General features: G+C 49.6%; 4 protein-coding genes across 5 annotated transcripts; 3 read left to right on the top strand and 1 right to left on the bottom strand.

Annotated features, from left to right (window-relative positions):
• The first annotated feature begins 31 nt into the window (after positions 1-31).
• LOC114860313 (SUMO-conjugating enzyme UBC9-like) lies at positions 32-3,900 on the top strand. Of its 2 annotated transcripts, none has more exons than XM_029158808.2 (7): positions 32-323; positions 563-648; positions 735-818; positions 1,831-1,903; positions 2,272-2,381; positions 2,550-2,629; positions 2,824-3,900. In XM_029158808.2, exons 2-7 carry the CDS (start codon positions 583-585, stop codon positions 2,885-2,887), a joined length of 477 nt encoding a protein of 158 aa, XP_029014641.1. In that variant the 5' UTR covers positions 32-323; positions 563-582; the 3' UTR covers positions 2,888-3,900. The 2 variants fall into 2 exon arrangements, with proteins under 2 accessions (XP_029014641.1, XP_040927789.1); XM_041071855.2 differs by lacking the exon at positions 32-323 and adding an exon at positions 372-403.
• Positions 3,901-7,675: 3,775 nt separating this feature from the next.
• Positions 7,676-12,874, top strand: il2rb (interleukin 2 receptor, beta). Its single transcript, XM_029158628.3, is given in 11 exon segments — positions 7,676-7,971; positions 8,652-8,735; positions 8,899-9,055; positions 9,166-9,229; positions 9,311-9,401; positions 9,488-9,633; positions 10,067-10,244; positions 10,319-10,406; positions 10,765-10,849; positions 11,310-11,405; positions 11,407-12,874. Coding segments are annotated over 10 exon segments (1,608 nt in total). The 5' UTR covers positions 7,676-7,971; positions 8,652-8,665; the 3' UTR covers positions 12,040-12,874.
• Positions 12,875-14,367: 1,493 nt separating this feature from the next.
• On the top strand, positions 14,368-16,848 carry c1qtnf6a (C1q and TNF related 6a). Its single transcript, XM_029158780.3, has 3 exons — positions 14,368-14,857; positions 15,595-15,795; positions 15,860-16,848. Exons 2-3 carry the CDS (start codon positions 15,603-15,605, stop codon positions 16,405-16,407), a joined length of 741 nt encoding a protein of 246 aa, XP_029014613.1. The 5' UTR covers positions 14,368-14,857; positions 15,595-15,602; the 3' UTR covers positions 16,408-16,848.
• A 139-nt stretch (positions 16,849-16,987) lies between these two features.
• chst12a (carbohydrate (chondroitin 4) sulfotransferase 12a) lies at positions 16,988-22,272 on the bottom strand. Its single transcript, XM_029158705.3, has 5 exons — positions 22,117-22,272; positions 20,145-20,849; positions 19,851-20,003; positions 19,598-19,777; positions 16,988-19,225 (listed from the first exon to the last, which is right to left on the bottom strand). The coding sequence occupies exons 2-5, from the start codon at positions 20,517-20,519 to the stop codon at positions 18,677-18,679; spliced, it is 1,257 nt and encodes a 418-aa protein (XP_029014538.1). The 5' UTR covers positions 20,520-20,849; positions 22,117-22,272; the 3' UTR covers positions 16,988-18,676.
• Between the last annotated feature and the right edge of the window lie 886 nt (positions 22,273-23,158).

The raw sequence follows: 23,158 nt of genomic DNA, 5'->3' as shown, positions 1-23,158 counted from the left end.
CGGGGTCCTTTTCTCGCGAGATTCTACGCGTCGAAGCCAAATTACGATGCACATTGTTTCACACCATAACTGGCAAAACTGTCTCAAACAACACCAGCGTATTTCGTCAAGAGTGACTAGGGAATGTTCATAAGGTCGACTTTGCTTTCGTTTTGCGTTTTCAGACCATCGCCGACGCAGTTGTTTCGGTTTTGAGCGTCGAAGGGTGTTTTTTCTTCCAGCCGCCGTCAACACGGCAGCAGCTAACGTTCGAGCTAGAGAAGCTAACGAGCTAGCTGCACGTCAGCCCCGCTTAATTCTAACGTTCAGCTGTGATTTAGGAGGTAAGTTCGGCTGCCAGACGGGCGAAGACGCGCCGCCGCCTCTGTTTGACTAGAGCTGCATTTAATTTCAGCGGACGTTGGTAAAAAGCTACATTCACCTCTATACTCGACTAATTAACAACGTCATCCGTGTCTACATGTCTGTTGAGGAAGGACGTCGCCAGCGCGCATCAGGACGCTTAGTGAGAGCCGTGGAGGCTGAGCGCATAAATAACTTGTTTTGGTTTGTTTTTCCGCAGGGAGGCGTTGATGAGCAGCGATGTCCGGCATCGCTCTTAGCAGACTGTCCCAAGAGCGCAAAGCCTGGAGGAAAGACCACCCGTTTGTACGCAGACAGCCACTGTGCAGACACGTGGATGACGGGCAACTGGCAGCTGATGTGTTTTAATGGCGTGTTTCCTGCGTCCTCAGGGCTTTGTGGCGGTGCCCACCAAGAATCCCGATGGAACCATGAATCTGATGAACTGGGAGTGTGCCATTCCAGGAAAGAAAGGCGTAAGTTGGTAGCTGTCTAGAGACGGGCCCAGTGGGTCAGCTGCCTGTCACCCCAGCCTTTTCAATCTTTACCAACAAGCCCTCGTCCACAGCCTGGCAACAGGAATTGTCCATTACTGTATTAGGTTGTTCGAGTTTTCATTAAGGTTATGTAGCATCTTTGACTATGTCAGTATTGATATATTTTGTATTAAATTTTTTATTAGAATTGTACAGACATTTTATGAATTGCAATTAAATCTCTTATTATTATCATATTCTGCTACAACATTGCTCTTGCGCAACAGTCGTGTTGGTGCCACAACAAACATTACAGATACTGTTACATACATACACACACAAGTGTTTTCAGGTGTTTGTTTTTTGTTAATAGAAAGACAGACACAGAGCGTATTTAGGAAAACCACGTCATCGCTGAACACCTACTTCAATTATTCTTTTGTCTTTACTGTCCAATGTTTTAACGCATACGCGAAAAAACTAAAAAAATAGTTAATTTTAAAATGTAATATCAAAGAAAAAATATCAACTATATATAAAATATATATATCAAATGATGTGATGTTTCAGTAATAGTTGGTGGTAAGTAATTTGTGTCATAATCTAAAATCAGAATGCAAAAATAACGATGCCCGTCCTGTCCTTGGTTGTAATGGTGACTACACAGGATGTAGTATTGCTCTAATTACTGTAATGGGTCGAGTTACTTCAAGGAAATGTCATGTTCAAATTTAGACGTAAAGGTGTCACAAGAGAGACAGTTTAAACCTTTTTTTTTTTTTTTACCTTGGTGCTTAAAAAAAAAGGTTGTTGGAGCTGAAGGACCCAGTGTCTAAAGCTGGTTGTGTCATAAAAATTGCTGAATACTTGCTTGTTGGCTAAGCAAAAGAAATACCTGCGTTATGTTTTTGTTTGATACATTTATAGCTGAGGTTGATTAGGTTACATTTTTATTCTAGATTAAACTTTTATCAGTGAGTTTACCAAAAGTTGTTTCATGTTCTTTCTCCAGACTTTGTGGGAGGGAGGACTCTATAAGCTCAGAATGCTGTTCAAAGATGACTACCCTTCCTCTCCACCTAAATGTGAGTACTGGACAATGCTCGGTGCATTTTAAATTAGAGGCCCAAGGTTTACGTGGAGTATTAAAATCAAAGAGTAAGTAAATGTTAGACGGCAGCAAACCAAGGTGCTCACGTAGACTTGTTAAATGTTTGATGAGTGTCAACAATGTGGTGCATATTCACGGATTTCTCCCAGGATTCCGTGGTGTGATGGCTGCCTTCGTTATATTAATTGAAATCAACTGATGCTAGAGCAGAGGATGATGGTAAACATTCCTCTTGAAATATTGAGTGACTGTTTTCTACAATGCCTGTGTTGTAGCTTGTAATTAAAATTAATGTTTAATTGAACATTTCCTATTTTGGTCTTTTGAATTTTTTCCACGCAGGCAAGTTTGAGCCACCAATATTCCACCCAAACGTTTACCCATCAGGCACCGTATGTCTGTCCATCCTGGAGGAGGATAAAGACTGGAGGCCAGCCATCACTATCAAACAGGTATGAACACTCACACATTTATTTTTAGTAAATTCAACATTTGGTTCAACTTGTGATTGACTGCAGCAGTGTTTGTGTTGTTTGGATCCTAAGAGTGCAGCCAGTGTTTACTTTATTAAATATTAAGAATTATTTAGCTCTGAATGGAGGATTATTAACTGCTTTCAGATTCTGTTGGGGATCCAGGAGCTGCTGAATGAGCCTAACATTCAAGACCCAGCACAAGCAGAGGCTTACACAATTTACTGGTAAGTTTTTTTGTTTTTGTTTTTTTAATTTTCAGAAACATCGTGTATATATACCTTTTTAAGGGATGTAGCTACTTTAGATCAGCTTTGATTACCTTTAACATCAGTTTCTGGAAACAGGCTTAGTCATAAAAAGTCCAGCATGAGTAGACTCGTGATTAAGCGTCTTAATCTCTGTGCTCTGTTTTTTTCAGTCAGAACAGGATGGACTATGAGAAGCGGGTCAGGGCACAGGCCAAGAAGTTTGCTCCCACATAGACGTGAGTGCTGTCCTCCATCCCATCCTGAGCAGCCTGACGTGATTGATGTTACAAACAGGAGGCAGGTGTTACCTGAAGGACCACTCCAATAAGAATTCAGTTTTGAGTATTATCCTACTACTACAGTTTCCTTTGTTTTTATTGTTTCCTACCTATTTCTCTTTTCGAAGTAGCAGAAGTTCTGTGAAATCATAATTTTACCTGTGTTTAAGAAATAATTATGCATTTCTATGCATAGCTGATGATTCTGAAATGTTGCTGTCAGCCTTGCTAAGCTCGCTCATTCTTCCATTAATACTGTAGCTCGTGCTATGTATTGACAGCACTGTATAAATGAGATTTGATGTCCAAACCGATAGTCTGGCAGAAATTGTGCCTCCACAAGTGTTACAGGTGGTGTTACATGAATAAGGGTAAAAAGTCGGACGAAGCAGTCAGAAGGAGCCGTCCTCTGCTTCTGAGTATTTCCATTCTCGTCACTCATTTAAAAAATAAAATCCAGAGCAACTCATTAAATCTAAATCAGTGTTCTGGTGATGAGCTAAACTTAAACCTGACTTTAGTGCAGTGGAATTAAGATAAAAGATTCTTTTCGTGAATCCAACTGACGAAGGTCCATGCAATAATATCATCTGCTTCCCAAATGTAGTATGAGATGGTGTAAAAGAGAGGTTTCCATGCTTTTATCGAGCTCCATTCAGCCATTTTTAATGATGATTTTGTCCCACTGTGCTTCAAAAATGAACATAAACCTGTATAAATGGAGCAGCTGTGAAGCTGAAGGCTCCTCATTGGAGTGGCCTCTCGGCACGGAGTTAAGAGGAAAGTGCACTTGAGTAAGCAAAAGCCTGAGATGTGGCCTCTGAACATACGAGCGCATGTACATAATATAAATATTGAAGAAATGTGGAACTTATGTTTTATATTGTTTTAGCCAGTTGACATTTGTGTGTGCTGTTATAACAAAGACACAATAAATGGCATAAAAAATAAAGTTCAGTAAAGAAAGTACTTTTTTCCTACTGTGGCTTGTTTTTTGTAAGACATTGTGTGTTACTATTAAATATTATATTTTTATATTAATAATAATAATTTTATATTGTTTTAATTTCCAAACCTTCAGTCAAGAAGCCAGTTTGCCAACAAACTTAAGGTTTAAATGTGTAATCTTTTTGCCAAATTTGGAAGCTGTTTTGCTCTCACACAACACACTCGCTCTCAAACTAACACCTTTGGCGTTGCTTCACTGCTGTGGTTGATGATCTCAGTACGGCCACATTTGACCAAAACACTGATGAGAACACAACTTTTCCTCCCTCATTCAGTGTGAACGGGGAAACAACGCACTTCAGCCGCAGTGCTGAAGCACCAGATATGTTCTCCCTGAACCTTGTTTGTAACGGCGCCGCTCCTTCTTCCATGTCTGCTTAAACGTAGGGATGCTGACGAGCACTGCTGGAAGTTTATGGTGCAGCTTCTGCACGTTGTGGTCAGCTGTTGGTGGCTCTGATGCACTTCTGCCTTTTCCTTTTATGATTGTGATTTGCTGTTGCCTGCTGCTCAAATGTAAACAAGGGGGGGCATTATTTTGGAGAAGAGTTACCACTGAAGAGATCATTGGTTAGACAATGAGATCTGTGATAACCTTTTGGTTTAGGCTCAACCAAACTCAAGTCATGTTGACGATTGCAGCCTGAGAAGATGCAGCTGTAACCTTTAGTCACAGTATTTATCGAACTTGATGCTGAGATATTTATAATGTTCAGTCATTTAGTGCACGCGGCCCCACTCAGCTACGACCCAAACCACTAAATGGTTGCAGGAACTGAAGAGGTTTATTTTTCGCTCGAATGGAGGTGGTTTCGACAGAAACCACTGAAACTTGCTTTTTGTCAAAACCTGCCTTCTGCCCTCTCATGTCAGACCTGTGTAGTGTGTATCTGCAGGAGCGATCAGATAAAAGAGGTTGAGGAGTCGTTTGAAGTTCCGTCGATACAACAAAATTGACAAGTGTATAAACTGCCAAAACAATCCTGGAGCAGAGATCAGGATCATCTCCCTGCTCGGTTTCATGTCGTCAGCGTGACGCGTTGGCTCTAAGTCTTCATCTTTAAAATGTGGGAACCGACTGCGCTCCCGTCCACTTCATTTACTCCATCAGCAAATGCTGGTTCACGCACGCTACGTGACATCGTTTCCATGCGTGTTGTTAGCGACAGTTTATCAAAGACTCGCGTGGGTGGAGCTGTTTGTGCGCAGCTTATTTCAGCCACTGTATTTGCTTTGTGACTCAACTAAACTCGCACATTCAACTGTACTGTGTTTCGTGCCAAAGCGCCTGAGGCCGGAGGCCGAGCGGCTGCCGGCGCCGGTCCTGGGGCTGTACCTGACTGTGTGCGGCAGGATATTAGTCAGCTCAGGCCGCTGTTGACAGGAATCTTTCACTTAGATGTCATTAAGCTTCAGCGGCCGCTGCCATGAAGTGGTTCTCCATGTTTTGTGTGTGTTGCATCATGCTTGTTGTACAAGTGCACCCTCCCTTGTTGTTCTTCTCACCTCCTCTCCGCTGAGCCAGCCCCTGCCTTTGTGGTTTATTGGTGGTGGGCTTTTGCTGCTGTCTGAGCACAAACATCACTATGGTCTTCTGAGCGGCTCCACCACCTCACATACGGTGGACTTTGACCTTTAGACAAGTGCTGTGTGCTTTTCTTCCTCCCACGCCGCCTCTGCAGCCTTCAGCTCCCCCCGCTCGTGCCTCTCCTGTTACCGCCGCGGTGGCTGGTGCTGACACCTCAGTAACTTCAGGCACTTGTGCGTATGGGGGGAGGTGGGGGGGGGGGGCATCAGATCACCCTCTGGCCTACTGCAGGTCTGAAACCCCCGCAGGCTGCTACAGCGCTGTTGTGTTGCAACAGTACTCGCATGTGTGGATGCTTTGTGGTGTGTAGGCTGATACCTGCACCAGGGATGAGGATTTCACAATAGCCTTTCATTGAACTTGAAGATTTAGATGAGTGCTCGTGACCTACATTGATATGATCAATTCTGTTGCTCTTCAGTTGGCTTGACTGTAATTGGCTGAAAAAGTTTCACTACCACTTCGTTATTCTTCATCTGCAACATAAGCTCTTATTTACTTTCCTGTTATAATACTTACAAATAGTTTTTTTAAGTTTTTGTAGGAGGAATAATTTTATATCATCATAGAGATCATGAATTTCTGTTGTACTCAGCGGAAGAGGAAAAAAAGAACATCATTAAGCAGTAAAAAAAAGGTCAATTTAATTTGTGTGTGTGTGTTATATAATATAATATAATATAATATAATATAATATAATATAATATAATATAATATAATATAATATAATATAATATAATATATACAGATAAGAATTCGTATATAATATATACGTATAAGAATTCTTATATAACATATAATAATATTATATATTATATAATAATAATAAAATAGATGACAATATTATTAGTAAAACAAATTTTTGGGATTGGGATATATATATATATATATATATATATATATATATATATATATATATATATATATATATATATATATATATATACATAGTGTGTGTGTTGCATCATGCTTGCAGTTGGGGCCTGCAACACAGTGAGGAGTTGAGGATGACCAGAGAAAGGGAGAGGAGGAGGCTGTTGCAGGAAGGGGCTGTGGCCCGCTTGTACTTTTTTAATTTATTGTTATTTTTGTTTGGTTGATTTCGTCTTATGTTGTTCACTGAGTGAGAATTCATCTCTGCCTTACTCCTACTGTGTCTCCATCCGCTAAACGGTCGTTCCAACACTTGCTTATACACAGTGTGTGTGTATACACTACGTTTCTGATGTAGTCTTGTGAGTCCCAGACTTTGACAATGGAGTAAAAAGTAAAAGAAGGAAGGACAAAGTTCTTTGAATGAGACTTATTTTAATATTTAAAAAATGTTTTAGATCATTTGAACTTTAGTGGAACCTCTCTGACTGTGATTCTTGTTACATTTGTTACTACTATATGTTAGCCTGCTATATGCTAGCCTCTAATTTCAAGTAGTTTCATCTCGTTCACATGCTAAAGTGTAACAAACTTATATTAAGATCGCGTTTCATCAGTAGACGCTAAAGACTATAAACAGTTACTCAACGTGCCTTTAGGAAACGTGCTGAGCTTCAGAGCAAAAGGTGTGAATGTTTTAAGGCCTTTGACTGAAGAGAAGAAGTGTTTAGTGACCCTTGAGTGACGAACACCCTGCAGCTTTAACTTTCACACTGCTTTCCTCTACAGAAGCGTAGAGTAGCGCACACACACACACACACACACACACACACACACACACACACACACACACACACACACACACACACACACAGCTCTGCAGTGGTTGTGGCTGCAGCAGCCGTGGTTTCAGTGCTCAACTATTTTTGTGAGTGCGTGTCTGTGTTTGCATCTTAAAAACAATCCATGGGACTAAATCTGGTGCGTTTTGCCTCCTCAATCCTCCAAATGTTCACTTTAGCCGAGTTTCATTGACATAAACCACTTCATAGGTGCAAGGTCCTTTTTATACAACCCGCTTTATGTTGTGATTGAAACAGGATGTGGTGTTGCTTTGTATTTCTTGCTTTCAGCTGAATTATTATCTGGCTGCGCTGGGGTCCAGGTAGCAGGAGGAGCCGCTGGGTCCTCCTGCTCCTCCTCCTGCTCCTCCTCCTCCTCCCCGGCCCATCCTCTCTCTCTCTCTATGTGTCTGTGTATCACTCACAGGTTCACAAGACTTCCTGTGAAGCTGCGGTTACAAGTGGAAAATGTCACTGGGCACTTAGATGAAAAGAGAGGGGCGTGAAAGAGGAGACAGAAGGATGAGCGTGAGTGACGGAGAGAGAGAGAGAGAGAGAGAGAGAGAGAGAGAGAGAGAGAGAGAGAGAGAGAGAGAGAGAGGTACCAGTAAAAAGACTGAGGGACACAAAGACGCAGCACAAGAGGAAATCTGAATTAGTCCAGAGCAGGAGGCAGTAATGCGTTTCCTCCCAGCGAGCACCTGCTGCCTTCACTGACCCACGACACAGGTACGGTTTCACCTTTTACCAATCGTGTCCTGGTTAACGCCGTACGAGCAGAATGTGGAGTATCGATGTGTTTCCATGTGTTTGAGTCATAACCGTGTTGCTCGTTGTGGTCGTCTGGTCGGTTTCCACAGCTGATCTTAATGTTATTACATGGAACAAGTGCCTCTGTTTCCACTGTAAATGTTTATTATGTGCACTTCAATGACAGCTTCACCTGCTACGTTCACACAGTCACTCGTGTCCCAGTGAGCTCAGGGTTTGGTGGAGTCACGGCCACAATTGACTCAAACTGCTGATAATGTGTCGGACTTCATGAAAAAGCTCAGTTCTTTGAGTCACACAATGTCCGAGGTTTAAAAAGATTTCCTACGTCAGCTCCGTTCTATTCTCAGCTTTATTATCAGCCGCTGGTCGTGAACTCAGTGGTTCTGTATCAGCCAGTTAGCGCGTTTTCTGCCAGCGCTCCGTCACAGGTGCTGTTCAGTCAGTTTCAGTGTTTCGTGTGTGGACATCAAGTGCTGTTTTCTCACTTTACATAAAGACTCCGGTGGCAGCGGGCGGCGCATGTACTTTCAACTTTCAGGTTTCACAAGCAGGTTTCTATGGGTTTCATTAAAGACGCTGCTTGTTGTCGTCAGGCTTCGTTCTCATGTGATGGTGTTGGTTTCCCTGTGTTGCAGTGGCTGCGACGGCCATGGAGCTGCCGTGCTCCTTATTCCTGCTGCTGCTTCAGGTCTCGGCCCGCGCCGCTCACTCACACAAAGGTACAGCACATGTTCAGAAGCGGACCCGTGTCTGTGTCCACGCTTCACCAGGAGCACAGAGATGCGTCACAGCTGCAGAGCAGCGCAGTGGAGCTCATGTTCGTCCTCCTGCCACCGATAAAGAGCCGCTGTCTAATCTCTGCTGCTGCTTGTTTTGTCTCAGGCCCTCGAGGACTCTCCTGTCTGAATGACTTCGTCAGCACCGTCAGCTGTACGTGGGACGGGAACCCACCGCCGCCGGCTCCTGGTGTGGACTGCTGGGTCACTGGTAGGAAGACCACCTGGAAGTTAATGGAGAGAAGAACCCAGATAGTGATCACGTAAGACCTTCCCTGACCTGTCTTCGGGTCCATGTGCTCCGTTTCTTTTGGAGCCTCTGTGAAGCAGATGCAAACGTTTGAAATGTGAGCGTGTGCCTGGTTTCCCTCAGGCGAAGCTGCAAGCTGAGGCTCCATGGCTCCACTCCAGGCTGCAGCTTCGCCTTTGAAAACGAGGTAACCAACACGAAATGTAGCAGCAGCCAAGCAAGAGCCTCTTTGATCCGCTCAGACACTAACAACGCGCTCCCTCCATAGTTCAACAAGATGGAGTCCATGCCCAACATCAGCATGGAGTGTAACGGCACCACGGTGGACGCCATCCTGCACTATAAGCCCCTCCATCACAGTGAGTCCTTCTTAAACCCGTAGAACTGATTTCATCGACGCCGGGAAGCAACTGTTGTTGACTGCGGCCTTTGTGTACGTGTGCAGTCAGGCTGAATCCTCCAGGTCTCCCCACCGTCAACAAGTCCACCAATTACACCAGGATAGAGTGGAGCCCTGGCAGTCCTCTGTCCGTGTACATCGACATCCAGAACTTCGAAGTGCAGGTCGCACAGGAAGAGCAGATGTGGAAGGTGAGAGTCTACGTAGTGCTTTCACAAGCAGATCCACTGGCTGCGTGTGTGTAGAGCATCCTCACAGCGACAGGTGCCACATGAGAGCCACTCACCAGCAGTCACACCTGCACACTGACCGCTCAGCGCTCCTTTTCATTCCATGCATTCATTTCAGTCCGCCTCCTCTTCCAGCTGTTTTCTTCACAGCTGGACAGAGTTTGATTAGTCATTTCAGAGCATTAACGCGGTGCAGTCGTGTTCTGTGTCACTGCTTCTCTGCACGTCATCGTCTGCTACTTCCCTTTCGGTGATGTTTCTATGCTCACATTTATTTAGCTCAGGCTAATTGAGGTTTCACACGTACGTCATGTGAATACTAAGCAGCCCGTGCTGCTCACACGATAAGTGCCACAGTCTGTTGATTTACCTGCGCCACACGTTCCTTCATCAGGAGGCCAAGACTTTGTTCACGGAACACCGGATGATAGAAGTGCCCTCGGCCCAAATGCCGGGCAGGTGGCAGGTCCGGGTCCGGGTCCGCTACCCGAGGAGCCAGAACGGCCAGTGGAGCAGCTGGAGTCCGGCTGCGTCCTGGATGGGGGCGGACGCGGACGAGCCCCGGGTCCAAGGTAGGAGGACCTCAGGTGCAGGTGGTCGGACGGTCCTGGTCCGTCCGGCTGCTGACGCCGGCGCTCTGTTTCAGACCGGTTCTGGGTGAAGTGGGGACTTCTGCTCAGCGCCGGCCTTGTGGTTTTACCGCTGATCATTTACGGGGGCTGCGCAGTCGTCAGGTGAGCGTGCTCTGTGTGTGTGTGTGTGTGTGTGCGTGTGTGTGCGTGTGTGTGTGTGTGTGTGTGTGTGTGTGTGTGTGTGCGTGCGTGCGTGCTTGTGTGTGTGCATGTGAGTGTGTGTGTGCGTATGTGTGTGTGTGTGTGTGTGTGTATGTGTGTGTGTGTGTGTGTGTGTGTGTGTGTGTGTGCGCGTGTGCGTGTGTGTGTATGTGTGTGCGTGTGTGTGTGTGTGTGTGTGCGTGTGTGTGTGCGTGTGTGTGTGCGTGTGCGTGTGCGTGCGTGCGTGCGTGCGTGCGTGTGTGTGTGTGTGTGTGTGTGTGTGTGTGTATTTTACTATGTTTAACCTGCTACTTTGCAGCTTCAGGCGTCTCAAAGGAAATCCTGTTCCAAGTCCGTCCAAATACTTCCACAGTCTCCACTCTGTGCACAAAGGAAACCTAAAGGTAAAAATGATGTTTACTCACACACTGACAGATGTTTTATAATCTGCTTAAACTTCATACTGAGCCCCACACACATGACTTACTGGAAAAACTGATTTTGTCCTTCTGCCTCAAACTAGTGATTTTAAAAACCTGTGTTATGTGGGACGTGTGTGGAGCCCCAGGGCCCAGTGCTGGGACACCATCACTTTGCTCTGCAGCAGCGTTTACCAATTAGATTTTTATTTGAACAGACCTTTAAACTGTGAACCTCGCGACATTTGTGTTAAACGACAGAAGAGCTGGACTCAGGCTGCAGTGTGTGATTCCCCTTTGAGCCTGGATGCAGGAGGACCGTGCTCATGATGCAGCCGGCTCTGCTCCAGCCACTGCCTCCTGGAGGCTGTCTGTCGTACTGCTGACACTGACGTTTCTCCTCTAATTGTTGACGCTGCTCTAAATCTCCTCTTCTTCCTCCTAGAAATGGCTCAACCCCCTGTCAGCGTCTGACTCTTTCTTCACGGCCGAGGCTCTGGATCCCATCTCTCCGGTGGAGGTGTGTGAGAGCTGGCACGTGCCCCCCCCCCACCTCCCCCTCCTCCAGCTCCACCAGCGCCCTGCTTCATTTCCAGAGTTACTCGGACTCGGACACCAGCGGCGTTGGCGACAACTTCTCCTCCTCCTCCTCCTCCGTCTTCTATAACCTGGGCTACTTCCGGTCCCCCTCGTCCGGCAGCTCGGCCCGCACCGACCCCAGTGCTGCCTACTTCACCTATGAAGATGATTTGCACACTTTTCATAACGGTCGCAACCTTCACGTCTCACTCTGCCCCACGTCCGCCGCTCCTCCAGCATATGAGGTCCTGAAATGGCAGCTGCAGACCCCAGACTCTGGATTCGGGATGGGACCGGATGAGGAAGAGGACAAGAGCGATGGAAGAAGCGTGGGTGTGGGAGCTGTAGGGACAGAGGCTTCTGCTGATCCAGCTGTTTGGAACCCCCCTCCTCCGCCGCCTGCTCTCCCCCTTCCTCACCCCCCCGTTCTCGCTCACAAACCCTCCGACCTGCAGGCGGCGGCGGCTGATGGCGGCTGTGCAGCCTGGCCTGTGTCTGGTATGTGCAGGTCGTCCTCGATGCCCGTGGAGCCCTGTAAAACAGGCTACCTCACCCTCAAAGAGCTGCAGACCACGTTCAGCAACAAATCCATCTGAAAAGCCGAGCGGCGCTGCAGCGCACGCTTGGACCAGGACCTGTACACGAACGCAGCTCTCAGACGCGCAGATCTGTATTAACCACGTGATCCACTGTCGTTTCCCAGCTGATGCATATATTGAAGTATTGAGTGGCTCTTCAAAAACACTTTCATATTTTTTTCTGAAAACAGCTGCTTGCTCCATGGGCAGAACAGAAGCTAACGGAGGCTCAGAGCTGCATAGAAGTGAAGGAAGTGCAACGCTGGGCGATCGCTCTCTTGACATTTCTTTCCCTGAACAATAACTTTAATAACTGTCATTGGTCTATTTGTGTTCACTGGATCAGCTGTGTCGTTGTCTTTTATATCTTAATCAGTAAGTTTAGATAGAAAGAGATAGATTTAGCATTAAAAAAAAACTGACAAAAATCTGTAGCTGACGCCGGGACAGGACCAGGCTTCTCCTTATTTACTCACTTGCTGGACGTATAGAAACAGCATGAACGCACTGGAAAAGACATTACTCTAAACGTACGCTCGCCTCTCAACACTGTCCAACAAGCTTTGAAAATCTTTATTTCTGCAGGCAGATCAAGGATTTTGATGATGAAAAGTCATAATTTAACACATTTATCGCTCGCACTCTAAGAGGACGGCCTGATGGTTGGACCTTTTCATTTCTGATGATGAATGAAGCCCATAAATTCAGTTTGGGCTGCTTGTTGTAGAGCGATATAGACCAATGAGGTCAGTGATAAGTGTCGCTACTCCTGTCTGTACATGCAGGTTGTTTCCGCTGTATTTAGTGACATCTGTGCAGAGGCCAATCAAAATAAAAGCTCTGGCAGAAATGGGTCACCCGTCGGCTTCCTGTGTGTGTGGAATGAGGCCTCGGGGGTCGCTGAGAGTGAGAGGAGACCAGCTTTCAGGGTGTGTTTGTGTCCTGTCAGGTGGTCCTGGCGGTGGATGTGAGTGTGAGCGTGTGTATTAGACTGTGGTTTGACATTTAAGTCTGACACAACCAGCAACATCCGTTCATCTTACAGAGAATTTACAAGATCTGGCCATGTCAGTCAGAAACCACACACGCACCGTGCTCTACAGGCTCCTCTTTCCTTTTCACAGCACAAAAAACACTTTGTACCAAAACAGCGCTCTCACACAGCGTTACACTGCTTCGAGCCGCATACGTCACGGTGTAAGTGTTAGACACTGGTGACTACAGGTTGAAGTGGAAGAATTCACCACTAGGTGACATTAACCGACAGTCAGAGGTTCCGTTCCTCCTCCTCTCCGTTATCAGAGTCAATCACCACAGACGAGATGCAGAGCTGGAAGGAGAGGGTGGAAACACACACACAAACCCCACACAGCCTGTTCTGGATCCAACCCACAGACAAACGGGAGGATGTGAGGTCGGGCCGACTCGGGTTCCCACCCTTGTTATGTGGAGTCAAAACAGATCCCACTGCAGCTGTCACCAGCACCACACATCTCAGCATATGAGAGCGGTTTTGTTAATGCAGAACCAGATCTGAAGTGGAAACCAAACCAGAGACAGCTGTTAAAGCCGTTGGTTGCAGCCTCACAACAGATTTATCTTTTATATACTATACGTACATATTACATACACATTACATACATATTACATATTATGTATGTACATCAGCCAGGGTTTCATGCAAACCCTAGTCGAGCTCATCTCCATCATCCAGATGTGGAAATTTAAACAAAACATCTAATAGACAGAAGAGACAAAGCAAAGCAGCGCTCATCTGCTTTGTCTGGACACAAACCAGATGAAACCCGATAATTAGCGACAGCAGAGGCGGATGCTTCCACCTGTTTCCAGTCCGTAAACTAAATGCAGTGATTTAATGAGCAGACACGAGTGGTGCCAGTGTTTCTACGTGGGTTCCAGCTGGAAGCGAACAGAGACGACGGCCTGCGTCCACAGGACCCGCCGCTCGTCCTCCGTCCTCTATGAGCTCAGCCACAGCAGTGCTGAGGTCCCGTCACCTCTGGCCTCCAGCTCCGACGTCATCCCCTCGGCCACTGCGCTCAGCGTCACATGCACGTTTGATGGAGGCTTTTTATTGGAGACTGATTTGATGCTCGGAGGAGGCGGCTGCTCCTAAAATCAAACCCACACGGAGGTAAACGCAGGTTTGTCGTGAGAGAGCACACAGTAATGAAGCAGTAGGTTCACACTGAGAGCAGGAGGAATGCTCCCGGCTCACGTTACACGTCCTCCATCACACAGATGGAGTCAGAGGAGGTGGAGGAGGTTTCACTGTTGTTATGAGGGAAGCAGCCGTCTCAGAAGTCACACACGTCTTTACTGTTATTTCTGCCTTTACGTCTGTTTCTCTTTCATTCACACTTGAATGCGTTCCTTTGTCTCCTCCTTCCTCCCATAAAAGCAGAGCAGAGCAGGAAATGCTTGCACTAATTGATGTCCCCGTCGTTTCCTATCCTGCGATTGCAGCTGTTGGTCGTGTCTGCGCTCTCTCCTGCTGCAGCTGGATGCAGCAGCGGAAGTGGGCTCCGGGGGGAACGACCTCCACTCTGTAAACAGGACTCATCGCTCACGCACCGGCTTCAGCCACTGGGCGTGAAGCACGAGCAGAACTCAGTCCAGTCTGCGTTCGGTTCCGTCCTGCTCGGACTGAAGCCCGAAGGCTGCCGTGAAGCTCACCCCTCAGGGATCCGATTCAAGGCGTAACTGTCACCAGATGTGCTCCTCATCTGAGCCGACTCGTCCAAGTCCGCACTTGTGAGGAGCTGCTGACTCAGGATCCTGTGTGCTTCGTCCTCCGGCTCCTCAGCGGAACCAGGTGAGGCTCATTCGGATCAGAACGTCAGTAGCTGATCTGTGCACTGCATGGAAATCTGCATATCCTTTCATTAATGTAAAGTAGGACAGACATTAACTTTACTAGGACAAAATGTCGATGGATGGAACCCCCCAGAGGAAGCGCAGGCTCTGGATCTGTGTGCTGTTGTTGATGTGAAGTTGCTGAGGAGCTCCTCCGTTGTGGACGCAGTCGGAGCTGTGGCTGATGAGGGCGACAGTCAGCAGCACATCCTGTTCCTGTCACAGACTCCACAGCGGCTGGAGTCTCTGACTCTCGCTTCCTCCGTGCCCGGACTTTGTGGATGAGGCCCGTTTGCCCTGACGCGCGGCCCTGCAGACGTGCGTGCGTGGAAGGAACCTCCCACGAGACCGGACCTGAACAACCTGCTGCTGCAGGGAGGATTTAGTTTGTTCTCCTCTCGCGCCTCTTTCAGGGGAGAGGCGTGTTTTCTCTGGCTCAGGGTTGAAGATTCCTTGGTTTTGGGAACAGAACCGGTGCAGCTGCTTTACAACACGTCCTCGTGTACTTCTTCTCAAAAGATTTATGCCTTTGCTCCATAAGAGAACTGTGTCTGTTCCCTAGAGGCCTGATGATCTCTCACCTGCTGCATCAGCCTTTCACATATCTTCTTTTTACTTGTAATCCAAGTTTCCAAGTCCCCGGGATCCGGTTAATCTCCGACATGAAGCATTCCTGAGCGTCTGTTTGTGTTGCAGGCGCAGCGATGCTGGCGTTGCTCCTCATCCTGTCCGTCGCCCCCCTCGCGGCCCTCCTGCCTCCCCCCGGGGCTCCTCTCCCCTGCGGACGCTGCTGTGACGACCTGACGCCAGCAGAGGGCAGCGGAGCCCAGCCACCTACAGACGGCTTCAGCCGCGTGCCAGAGGTCCGCACCTACATCAACATGACCATCCTCAAAGGTACCTGCTGCCGGTCGAGTCTCACCTCATGCCTTCGCAGCGTGAATAAGCGCCCTGTGTGCAGGTGACAAGGGAGACCGCGGAGAGAGAGGCACGCCGGGTAAAGCTGGGCACGAGGGGCCTCCGGGGGCCAGGGGTCCCGTGGGGTCAAAGGGCAGCAAGGGCCAGGCGGGGCCTCCCGGTGACCCCTGCAAACGGCACTACGCCGCCTTCTCCGTGGGCCGGCGCAAGCCGCTGCACAGCCTGGAGTCCTACCAGGGGCTGCTGTTCGACACGGTCTTCGTGAACCTGGACGGACACCTGGACATGTTCACGGGCCGGTTCCTGTGCCGCGTGCCCGGCGTCTACTTCTTCAACGTCAACATCCACACGTGGAACTTCAAGGAGACGTACCTGCACATCATGCGCAACGACACGGAGCAGGCCATCGTGTACGCGCAGCCCAGCGAGCGCTCCATCATGCAGAGCCAGAGCCTGATGCTGCAGCTGCAGCTGCGCGACGAGGTGTGGGTGCGTCTGTACAAGAGGGAGCGGGAGAACGCGGTGTACGGCGACGACGCCGACGTCTACATCACGTTCAGCGGGTACCTGGTCCACGCCAGCGCCGACTAGGGCGGGGAGGGCACCGCACCCACAGATGGGAAGAGTCGGTCAGAGAGTAAAATGTGTTGGTTGGACGTTAGAAAACACTAAACGGACTGAAGGAGAGTCGTGTAATAGAGGCAAAACTCCATCTTAGGCACAAATAAATGATACATGATCAGTGGTCCTGCTCCTTGATGCAGGCTGTAACACGTGGTGCTGGTGGTACTGGTGGTACTGGTGCTGCTGGTGCTGGTGGTACTGGTCACTGGAGCCGTGGTGCTAACAAATCCTTTCCTTCTCTGCTTCAACATTCTGTTCGTTGGTTTGACCCTCGGTGCTGATTCTCTTCCTCCGTCCTCTCTTATTTTCCATCGTCCTCTTGCTTCTTCCAGAATAATCATCACTTTTTTAAATTAGTTGCAACAGAGCATGACTGAACTGAAACTGTATTAAAATGATCCTCAAACAGCTTGTGCTTCCTTAAATCATTTGAGTCTTTTAAATAGTTATAATGGACAATTCACACAAACTAAACTGGGTTCAAAGTAGCTCAGTAGTAGAAATAGTTGGATGTGACATTACAAAGTGTTATATGAAGGAAACGCTGTGTATTTTAATAAAAATGTTTTATTTTCATTTCATGTCAACCCAACAATCAGATCTGCAAAAAATATTAAAATAAGCCAGTAAAACTGAGCAGATGTTGTTTATACTGACACGGGAGGAGTCGGGGGCTACTGTCATGATTATGGATGGGAAGGATCGTAAACGAAGCAGCTCGGACCAGTAGGACAGAAAACCATCGCTGCTCAGAAGCTGCTCTGCTTCACGCTGATGAGACGATCCCAGGACGCAATATTCTGGGAGAGACATCTGATAATATGCTAATGCGGCGGCTCTGTGTTTCTCTCACGTGGAGTCCAGATGATGCATGACTCCATAACGCTGATAACACTGAACGAGTGCTTTGCATTTTCACTAGAACGAGAGCGGGAGCGGAGCAGCTCGTGCGGAGCCTCCCGCTCCAACCTGGGCTGCGTTTGAAGCGACAGAGGGCTGGAAGCTACGTGCTCGTCTCTGCATAAACCTGCAGCTTCCTCGCGTAAATGCGGTGAACATGACATTAATATGCACATCAGCAGCCAAAGGACACTCAGCAAAGGCTCACTGAGAATCAGCCCCCACACGAGGCTGCACGTCCAAGGTTGGAGTCAAGAAAGAAACCTTCGTCCATCTCAGTCGGGTTTTTTGCACTTGGAATAAAAGAAAACGCTCATGAAACATTAATGGTAACACATGATTAACTAGACCAGCGTGGGACGCATGTTAGACAACTGCATCCCATTCAGGCGAGTCAGCGTTTGGATCAGACGCCTTAGAAAGCGCCCCACACTCGAAGGCGAGGGCAAAGAGACACGGAGCCGCTGCAGCACTGATTGTGTCCAGACCCGGTCCACTTCCTGTCACAAACAACCACACAACACGCACGAGGCCAAGTGAGTCAGAAGCCTTGTCCTCTACTGCACTAGTCCTAAGAAAGAAGTAAGTCCTGCTACAAAAATACTCTTTTGCTGTGTAAACATTTGCAACCAAAGGCACTATCACCTCCTCCCACGCGACACCCAAAAAACCTTTATTGGAAACTCTGGGGGCGCTGGCGTCGCTCCAGCTCGGTCCACGTCTTCACAGCAGCGCGGCCGCATCAAACACCTTGTGTTTCCTCAGCGCCTTCGCTACAAAGCTGCATCTGCCCTTAACGGGTAAGAAACGAATGCTCCCGTTGTGGCCGAGGGGGAGACGCGACCCAGCGAAGCCCAGTGTTAATGTGGAGATAAGAAAAGGTGATGACGTGATGCTGTGAGTTGGAAACGAGGTATAAAGGATTCCTGTGTTCACCGTAAAAATCCCTTTCATGCTTCAACAAACATTGCACATTACACCATTTGAATAAATTAGCTGATGGCTAATGCCGCAGTGCTAATGCTAGAACACAACATCCTGCTACGAGGCCTGTGTGACCGTCAGGTGCAAAACACTGCATGGAGGACAAACACCACATGTACACGGACTCAGCAGAACCTCCATCTGGGTTCCGCTCATCAGTTCTGATACGACGTCGTGAGAACAGTCCGCTGTTCCTCAGACGCTTCTGTGCTTCTCTTTACGTTTTGATAAAGCAACAAATGATGAACGATGGCTGTTTCTCTTCTGCCGTGTGCTTCCTTCCTGATGTGCACATTCGGTGTAGCGTGGACGAGACGTGTGCGCAGCCCGGACCCGACGGCGCAGGCGCGGGTCAGCCGTGGAGGACGGAGTCCGGTCGCTCGTAGCCAAAAAGCCTGAAGTCGGGCTCGTACAGCTTGTAGAGCTGCCTCCGCGCCTCCACGGGCACGGTGCCGAACCAGTCCGCCTCCCAGCTGCTGGCCGTCAGGTTCCTGTTGGAGGTGGGGAACTCCACCACGTTGTCCACCCGCAGCTGCCGCAGCAGGTGCTCGGCGTCCTCCTCCGCCGTCTCCAGGTGGCCCACGAAGTCGTAGTCGATCTGGCACGGGTGGCACAGCCGGTACACCTGGCGCCAGTGCTCGTTGAAGGGCAGCTCCCGCTCCGTGTCCGGGTCCAGCAGGTACTGGACGAAGTGGGAGAAGGTGGGCGTGAGGCCGGCGGCCGCGGCCGCGTCCACGGAGGCGGGCGGCGTGGGCTGGTGGGCGTAGCGGCGCAGCATCACCTGAGCGAAGCGCCGGTAGAAGTCCTCGTTGCGCATCTCGAACTTGTTGCGGTAGGCGGAGATGAGGCGCACGAACGGGTCACGCACGAACAGGAACTTGGTGTATTTCTTCAGTTTCACCTTCACAGAGGAGACAGAGCACAGGATTACTCCACATATAGGGCCGATTCCTGAGAACACAGCAGAAGGTGAACGGAGCTGTGGTGCAAAGGTGATCTCTGCATCTGCGGCTCGGACTATTCTGGGATGGAGGAGGGGTTCTGCAGCGCTTTCGTTCTAAAACACGAAAGCTGCGTCCTTGAGTGGAAGATAAACGCGTCGCTGAGCAGATAAAGCCGATTAGGGAGGACGCGGAGCCCAGGTACAGCCTGCCTCACAGCACCATTCGTTCTTTTAGCAAAAGCCAAAGGAGGCGAGTGAATGCGGGTCACGCCGAGCCACAGCTTTAACAGGTGTCACAGTGGTGAGTCATCACAGGTAATACAAACAGACCTTCATGAGGTGCTTTGCAAACTTGCCGTAGCGTTTCCAGAACTTGTTGAAGGTGAAGTGCATGCTGTTGTTGTGGACCAGGTCCCGGGGCACGGCCAGCGGGTCTCTCTGCGGGACCCCGTCGTGCAGCAGGCTCTCACTGAGGACGATCATGATGCGCTTCCAGTTGCTGCAGGCCACCTGGGGGGAGGAGGGGGAGGAGGGTGAGGTCCAAGGCGAGGGCTCCAGCGGCGCTTTAGGGAGCGGCGCGTACCTTGGGGACGTAGCAGTAGATGATGCCGTGTCTGTCGTCCACGATGAGGTGATCCAGCTCCTTGTTGGGGATGTCGTCGAACGAGCGGTTCTTGCCAGGAAACGCCAGGCTGTCGTTGGCGCACATCTCCTGGAGCAGCCGCCGCCGCTGCTCCTGAAACCACAGGCGTTACAAGATCACAAGGCGGCAGAACAGACCCGAGTCCGGGTTTGAGCCTTAGTGGCTCAGGTGGTACTATCAGTGGACCGGCACCGCAGGGTTCTGGACCGTAACGTGTTACGTGCATTTATTCACCTGTCGCTCACGGAGCTCCGCAGCCACTGGACTCAGGTGAATCTTCCACTCCCGTCGTGGGATGTACCGCTCCTCTGCTTTCTCCGACTGGTTGCTGGAGTCCACGGGGACGGGGTCCGTGGGCTCGCCGGTTCCAGGCTCCAGGAACTGGTTGACGAAGGCATCGATGTCTGACAGGAAGGACGGGGTTCGGGAGGTGTGAGGCCGCTGCTGGGCCGGTGGGTGGGGCGGATGCGGGATCTTCGGGCCCGGTGAGACGGGAGGGTGCAGGTACAGGTGAGAGGGGGCGACGTCGTCCCAGTACAGGATGATCAGGAGGATCATGAAGGCAGAACCCAGGATGACAAAAATGCGGAACATCCTGGACGTTCCCATGGCGACTGTTGCTTTGCTACAGCATCACCATAGTAACCATAGAACTGTGCGGGCGTCTCTACAGCATTGCTATGGCAACAGATTGAAAGGGTCACCTGGATCACCGGGGCAACAGATTGGAAGTTATCTGATTCTTGTTACGGGGTCACTATGGCAACGGAGTCCAAGTCCAGGAGCTTTCTGTCACCATGGCGATAAGTAGACGGCAGTTATAGCAGAAAGTGCGGCAGGATGGGGCTCATGATGTTGGTGCACTGCAGGAGCGAGTGGCCGCTGATGGGCTGAGTCTCAGCTGGGCTCCGTGCAGCAGCAGCAGCAGACGGAGCCAACCTGCAGATCAGAGCAGACCTCTCATTAACATCTGGACAAGCTCTCACACAGGAAAGCAAACGGATCCGCTCCAAAATCAAGTCACCAGCTGCACAAACGTGGACAAACGGGCAAAAAGCGGAACCCTGAGCCGTGAGCGGCTCGTCTGCTGCTAATAAACGCTGGAATCTGGAGCGAGCGCGGGTTTACTGGGTTCAGACTGGACCCGACTCCCACTCCCAGTGAACCCACCGGCCGTGAGCGACTACACGCCCTGCGTTGAACACTCGCCGTGATCCCGTGATCCAGCTCGTCCGTCTTTTCCTTCCAGACACGCGTTTTCATTCTCACGGCCCTCGTTTTGATCCTCTCACCTCCGACAGAGTCGTTCACGTGGAAAATGATCCGTCCCATCAGCACAAAGCGCAGACTGGTCTGAGCTCATCAGGGGATGAATCATTCAACAACCATTTCCTGACGAATCCTGGTTTGTACTGTTTATTCCAGGTCAACACTTGTTACACACCAACAATCACTTATTAAACCTTAACAGCAGTTTTTCTGCTCCACCAACTGTGATCAGTCTGAAATACAGAGCTGCAAAGTTACTTGAGTGCTTGACTTTTAAACCAAATACTTTCAGCTAAAACCGGTTTGAATCCGTGCTTTATTGGCATCAGAGTATTTCTTACTGTGTATTTGCTACTTTACTACTTCATCCAACGAGTCAAAGAATCATTTATGCAAAAAAGAGCATCAGCACGTGAGAACCTGGTGTTTTTTTCCTGCGTTGACATAAACTGATGTGAGGGAGGAAGTTTCCTGCTGCGCGTCATTAACTGAACACTGTTCACAAGCGATCGCACCTTTAAACCCGCAGCTCCGGTTCGGTTCTGATCCAACGCTTCTGCGCCTCCGCTTCACGCCACGTCAAGCGCGGGCGCGCGCGCAGCTCGAGCCCGTCCGACCGCGCGACCGAGCGGCACCGGCGGCGGACGCTCGCGCGGACACAAAGCAGCCTTTGACCGCGGAGCAGCTGCCGCTCGCGCCGCGCGGCTTTCGCGTGTGGCTCGGTTCGTAAAGGTCCTGCGTGGAGCTGGACCTAAGGTGGAGACAACGAGGAGCGGGGAACAAACAACCTGCTTCTCCGTGGTCCGGTCCGGTGCGGTCCGGACCGGGGCGAAAACCCGTGCGTAAACGGCCGAACGCCGCCGCTGCCGCCGAGGCGCGACGCGCTCGTTCCGTCGGTGGTTTAACGGAGACGGAGAGGAAAACGGCGGCGTTTTACCTGCTTTGTGTCCAGCGCCGCGTCAACGGAGCCTGCGACGCGATCCCCGCCGCTCCCCTCGCTTTTTTCGTGGAGACGGAGCGAGAGCACGCGAAGCACCGCGAGACTTCGGCTCTGGGTTCTGCAGAGGGGAAAATTGTACTTTTCTGGGTCAGCTCCAGCAAAACGTGTCTCCAGTCTGGGATGATTTATGTCGACAGACGCACAACCACCCCCCCCCCCCCCCCCCCCCCCCCCCCCCCCCCCCCCCCCCCCCCCCCCCCCGGAGCAGCGCGCTGAAAATAAACCCTACCTGCAAAAACAAACGTCATCCTCACTCAGAGATGAACCAAGAGAAGAATAACGAGGGACGGGATGAGTGGGATTCTGCAGCTTCAGGCGGATCCGGTCCAAATCCTGTTACCCGGGAAGAACCTTTTGATCTGGTGACATCAAACGCATCAAGGAGCCCCCACAGAGGCGCATATTCCACCCCCACCCCCAATGTGCCCCCACCACTTTGCCCAATATAAATGTGTGAACCCACACAGGTTCACACATCACACACAAATCCTCCAGAACCAGCAGATTATTTATAAAGTCATTCCTCAGCAGAGATGATGAAGATGAAGGGCCGTTCACTGACGTGGAGCGTCTTATTCCACTTTTCTCGTGTTTTTGCACCGTAGACGCGTTTGCTGTGTTCTTCTGTCTTTGCAGATGAGCAGATTATCCGGCGCCGTTATGAAACAGGTCAGTCCAAATCCCCATCTGGCCCCCATTTCTGTCAGGCTGGAGCAGCGTTCACTCATTCATAAGCTGCAGACGTGAGCTCAGGCTGTATCAGATGCAGTGGCTCAAAATAGATGCGTGAAACGCTTAAAACCGACACTAACAGCGGCGAGACGATAAGAAGCGACACAGAATTCTTGGGTTTGAGTAAAAACACCGTTTGGACCCGATGAGCTCAGTCGTCACTAGAGGTTGGTAGAAACCAGAAAACGGCGGCTGGCGGCGGAAGCGAAACCGGAGCCTTTCAAAAAGCAAATGACGACAGTTCAAA

This window comes from Betta splendens, chromosome 8, assembly GCF_900634795.4.
Source record: "Betta splendens chromosome 8, fBetSpl5.4, whole genome shotgun sequence".
Classification (NCBI taxonomy): domain Eukaryota; kingdom Metazoa; phylum Chordata; class Actinopteri; order Anabantiformes; family Osphronemidae; genus Betta; species Betta splendens.
Note: the sequence above shows the minus strand (reverse complement) of the source record. Positions and strands in the feature narration are given on the sequence as shown.